This window comes from Mytilus californianus, unplaced genomic scaffold, assembly GCF_021869535.1.
Source record: "Mytilus californianus isolate M0D057914Y unplaced genomic scaffold, xbMytCali1.0.p SCAF_5, whole genome shotgun sequence".
Lineage (NCBI taxonomy): Eukaryota > Metazoa > Mollusca > Bivalvia > Mytilida > Mytilidae > Mytilus > Mytilus californianus.
In genome coordinates, this window is record NW_026262701.1 from 3,980,768 (window position 1) to 3,986,327 (window position 5,560).

The 5,560-nt window shown below is 31.7% G+C and overlaps 1 protein-coding gene across 1 annotated transcript; it reads right to left on the reverse strand.

Moving 5' to 3' along the window:
- Positions 1 to 216: 216 nt before the first annotated feature.
- Positions 217 to 5,194, reverse strand: LOC127700292 (uncharacterized). Its single transcript, XM_052203709.1, has 6 exons — positions 5,060 to 5,194; positions 4,463 to 4,531; positions 3,758 to 3,895; positions 2,554 to 2,670; positions 1,829 to 1,946; positions 217 to 1,409 (listed from the first exon to the last, which is right to left on the reverse strand). The coding sequence occupies exons 2-6, from the start codon at positions 4,509 to 4,511 to the stop codon at positions 1,190 to 1,192; spliced, it is 642 nt and encodes a 213-aa protein (XP_052059669.1). The 5' UTR covers positions 4,512 to 4,531; positions 5,060 to 5,194; the 3' UTR covers positions 217 to 1,189.
- Between the last annotated feature and the right edge of the window lie 366 nt (positions 5,195 to 5,560).

A 5,560-nucleotide genomic window follows, 5' to 3' on the forward strand; every position in this document is an offset into this window, starting at 1 on the left:
AACCTTCCAACATTTTTGAGAAAAAGAGAAGGCCAATCATTGAAATTGAATAGTTAAATCATCTATAAAACTTTATAGCTTCATACTGACAAATTTTCAACTGCCAGTAGAATTTTTTTTTAAACCAATTGATTCTGTAGGAGGACAAAGCTTTTCAAATAAGCATAGTAGTGCTTAATGCGTTTTTGAATACTATTTTAACAATGAACATTATCATACATGATATTGATTCTTTTATTGCATAGAAGTACAAAGTCTAACAAGAGATCAGTCTGTAAGAAACAAGTGGTTAAGAGAGTAAAGATTTAAAACTACTAAAAGGAAATGTGGAAAAGGAAAGAATAATAACCGTAGTGTACTCTGGTTGTGTCAGTTTTCTTTAGATGAGTAAAATCACTAAGAATAATAACAGAAGTGTACTCTGGTTGTGTCAGTTTTCTTTAGATGAGTAAAATCACTAAGAATAATAACAGAAGTGTACTCTGGTTGTGTCAGTTTTCTTTAGATGAGTAAAATCACTAAGAATAATAACAGAAGTGTACTCTGGTTGTGTCAGTTTTCTTTAGATGAGTAAAATCACTAAGAATAATAACCGTAGTGTACTCTGGTTGTGTCAGTTTTCTTTAGATTAGTAAAATCACTAAGAATAATAACAGAAGTGTACTCTGGTTGTGTCAGTTTTCTTTAAATGAGTAAAATCACTAAGAATAATAACAGAAGTGTACTCTGGTTGTGTCAGTTTTCTTTAGATGAGTAAAATCACTAAGAATAATAACCGTAGTGTACTCTGGTTGTGTCAGTTTTCTTTAGATGAGTAAAATCACTAAGAATAATAACAGAAGTGTACTCTGGTTGTGTCAGTTTTCTTTAGATGAGTAAAATCACTAAGAATAATAACAGAAGTGTACTCTGGTTGTGTCAGTTTTCTTTAGATGAGTAAAATCACTAAGAATGATAACCGTAGTGTACTCTGGTTGTGTCAGTTTTCTTTAGATGAGTAAAATCACTAAGAATAATAACAGAAGTGTACTCTGGTTGTGTCAGTTTTCTTTAGATGAGTAAAATCACTAAGAATAATAACAGAAGTGTACTCTGGTTGTGTCAGTTTTCTTTAGATGAGTAAAATCACTAAAAATAATAACAGAAGTGTACTCTGGTTGTGTCAGTTTTCTTTGGATGAGTAAAATCACTAAGAATAATAACAGAAGTGTACTCTGGTTGTGTCAGTTTTCTTTGGATGTCTCCCACTATCGGCACTGTTGTTATGGCTATCCTCGTCATCTGTCTTCACAAATTCTTTACGGACACTCATTCCACGTACACGCTGGCATATTGATGATGTGTACTGGTACAAATAGAAGGGCTCACTTGTTGGTAATCTTATTCTACTGTAGACAGAGCCATCAGATCTATTTAACAAAGATACAATAATGTGAAATCATATTAGATTTCCAAAATTTTGGTCGTGATGCTGCACTATAGATGATGCACATTACTGTCATTTAGCGATAAATTAGATTTCCGGTTAAACTTTATATTAAACATCGTTTTATGTTCTCCTGCATATAAAATGTCTTCATATCGATATCAATTTGTAATAAGGGATGTATACGTTAAAACCTTAAAATGTAAGTAAGAAGAAAGGTAAAGAAGACAACTTGAGATGTGCACGTCATTTGAACTCTGTCGGATAATTATCTCAATGGCAATCATACCATATCTTCTTATTTCTTTTATAAATAACAAAAATAATAAAGTATTAACACAAAGTCAAAAAAATAAGATAAAGATAAATTTCTACAAAAAAATGTTTTAAATAATGTTGTACCTGCAACAGAAGTATATTCTTGTGTTCCTATCAAAGGTTCCATCTGGAAGAACACCATTTTTTGAATTTGCATTGGCGTGGTCTTCGTCATCCCAGTATATACTGCCAGTGCTAAATCCTATTCAAAGAGATTTTATCAAAATCATTATATTTGGTAATATTAAAGAATCTGAGAAAGCTGAAAGATAAATTCACGTGTGAACTTTGAATTGTCTGTTCAATTATATTTTGATACGAATGTTCTGTTTCTATAGGTTTTTATTGGATAATTCCTGTTTATTTTTGGTATAACGAGTTATCAAATCAAAAATTAAATAAGAAATATTTAATACCATTTCAAGCTCTAGGACATCTGCAGGAATATAACTTTTATGGTAATAGTATCGAAATTTACCAACTTTACTGAACTGAATGAGCATTTCGAAAATAATGGTCTCTTTAGTGATGTCCAAAATATTTGAAACAAAAACATAAAAGAAACATTGTAGAGCTGATATAATCGAAAAAGGAAACGAGACAACACATTAACAGTTTTTTACCCCTGAGTCGACGCCACTGGCTCTTCTGATTCACTGATATGGTCATATTCATAAATCAACTGGTTACTTAACTTTGAATTGTTCCAAATACTAAGATTTTTCTACCGCTTTAATACTGTACTTAGCTGGGACATAAATAATCAATGAAATATCACTTCCGAAAACCAATAAAAACTACAGACTTACCTGAAGGACAGGCATCACTTTTTCTGGCAATACAATAATTTCCACGTGGCCAGGATCCTGATCCACTGTGTGTTGTTTTTGTACAATAACACAGTTTCGTGTTTCTGCCAAAAATACCTGGTAGTATATAACAGTAAGTTGTATATGCATATCTATAACATTATTTTAAAGTTAACTAGGCAGTGTCACGTGTATGTTCACAACTGTCTTTCGAGTCATATCATGCTTTTATGTTTTCCGAGACTTCCATTTTTCATGCATTCTTGTAGACGTTTGTCTGTGGTCATTTTTTCATATAGACAAAGTAAATTTGTATTCTTGTCTTTCATTTTTGCTTTGTACCTTGTCTATATGCCATGACTGCTGTACCCCTATTTTTGAAATTGTTACCTTTTATCTCTGTTTGTTTTGTTCACCTATTGTTGTCAATATAATGGAATTTTATACGACTGTCATACAATTGAGAGGTTTAGCTAGCTATAAAACCAGGTTTAATCCACCATTTTCTACATAAGGAAATGCCTGTACCAAGTCAGGAATACGACAGTTGTTTTCCATTCGTTGATGTGTATGAGATTTTGATTTTTCCATTTGATAAGGGACTTTCCGATTTGAATTTTCCTTGGAGTTTGGTATTTTTGTTATTTTACTTTTTTGTATGATTCAAAATAACTCAGATGCGCAGAATTCAATGTGACTTTGCCAGCTCACAAATACAAAACGAAGAGCACTTATACTGTCATAAACAACTAGCAAAGATAGCTTTTTTAAAAGACTGTAGGACATTTTGTCTAAAGATATGGTTAGTTTGAACAGTTAAAATAGTACAAATAAACACATTGTCGATAAATCATTCAAATGCCAATTCTAAAAAAAAATATACTTCGATCTTTTTAATGTGTTATTGTATGTGTTGTTGTATGTTAGATTGCTATATCATTGAAGTATGCATTGATATATACTAGAATACATATTTGTTTAGGGGCCAGCTGAAGGACGCCTCCGGGTTCGGGAGCTTCTCGCTGCATTGCAGACCCATTGGTGGCCTTCGGCTGTTGTCTGCTCTATGGTCGGGTTGTTGTCTCTTTGACACATTCCCCATTTCCATTCTCAATTTTATTGAATATGCCTTGAACAGTACCTATTATCGTTTCACAGATTAGAAGTTTATAAGACCACAAAACAACTAATACATTGATCTTACCATTGAAGTGATGGTTGTATCTGACATCGTTCACATTATGTGTGTCTTCATTATCCTGATATCTACATCCTTCTGCCCATCCGAGCGGGCATCCTGATTGCGATTTTGGAAGCGAGTAACTTCCACTTGGCCAGCTCACTTAAAATGAGTATAGATGGTTATAAATGCAGCAATATACAACTAACTGTAAAATTACATTTCATCAAATTATAAGCCTGGTATCGGTGGTGAGTTTTTCATCCACATGATTATATCGCTAAATTGATATTCACTGAGGTTTTAACTATTTTGTAAACACGTTTATTGCATTCAAATTATTATGTTGTTTGATTAATTTATGAATTAGTTACTTGCTTAAAATATAAAAGTGAAATTTTATGACGTGTATAAATTACAACACAAGAATTGAAAACATAAAACAGAATTACCTAAATCTTTTCTTTTTTGATAGACTCTAGATATAACTATTAATGAACCACTAAATTCTTGACTTATATATATCCTTTTACATTTTTAATGGCATATAAGTAATTTCAAAGGGAAATTTTTGAGATAAAGGACATCATCAATATATAATAAAAAGTGAAATGTTATGATTCTGTCAAATGATTTTTTTTCTGTGAAAATTATTGTACAATATACATATATCAAATAAGGTGCATCAATATAAAGCTCCTAATATTAGGGGAAATGTACAAAACATACCTGCGCAAGCAGATGCAATCATCAAGAACAGAATACACATGTTCCCCATCTTGATTTGTCCTATCTGATCTGTAAAAAGTAAAATGTCTTTATTAAATATTTTACTCTTTGTGTATAAAATGCAAATCAGTTTTTGTTTCAACACGACGGTTGCCACACGTGGGGCAGAATCTGCCTATCCTTCCGGAGCACATGAGATCACCACAGGTATCGGATGCGGTTCTCAATGCTCAGTCTTTTTTTTTTTGCCGTAATTTTGTTGGTCTGTCTTCAACTTATGAGGTTGATTCTTCATCTGATGGCTTCCGCCTCTTTCTTTTTTTTAAAGTCGAATATCTCTCAAGGGAAAAAATAAGTGTGTTTGTTGAAAAATTCAGATATCTTAATATCTCAATGCTCTACAACTCCCTATTTTATTTGGCCTTTTTAACTTTAAGCGTCACTGATGAGTATTTTGTAGACGAAACGCGCGTCTGGAGTACAAATTTTAATCCTGGTATCTATGATAAGTGTTAAAATTGATATAGATAAGACGCTTTATGAGCTGAAGCTTGCAATACGATCTTATTTAACATTTTAAAACATTAAGATACATACTTCAGATAATTTGGTCTTTAGCAATCTATCCACTGACTTCACTTGAAAGAAGGATGCTTCTTAATGTTAAGTTTTAATCAATTATATATCAGCGGAAATACAACTGACTATATAAATCGATGTATAAACTACAAGTACACTTTTGGTTTAAATGACATTATATGTACTGCGTAAAATTAATGCAACAAAAATACACACAACAATTACTTTAGGTATTCTTTATATATAAAACACATATTAAAAAGAAGGAGAAATATATATCTCTAGACAATAAATTATATTCCAAAGGATGATTTTGGTTTGAAAATAATAAACATAAACATATCTAATTGTGCGCAAATTTGTAAGTAAACAGTATTTGATTACATGTTTATTTTTCAAATCATTCCAGGAGCATGAACATTTTCACATTATGAGTGTCTTATACAGTTTGGAATGGCTTAGAGGGTTGCCGATTAGCATGAAGGTATTTTTTTTATGTTTTTGCATTGACTGCTATAA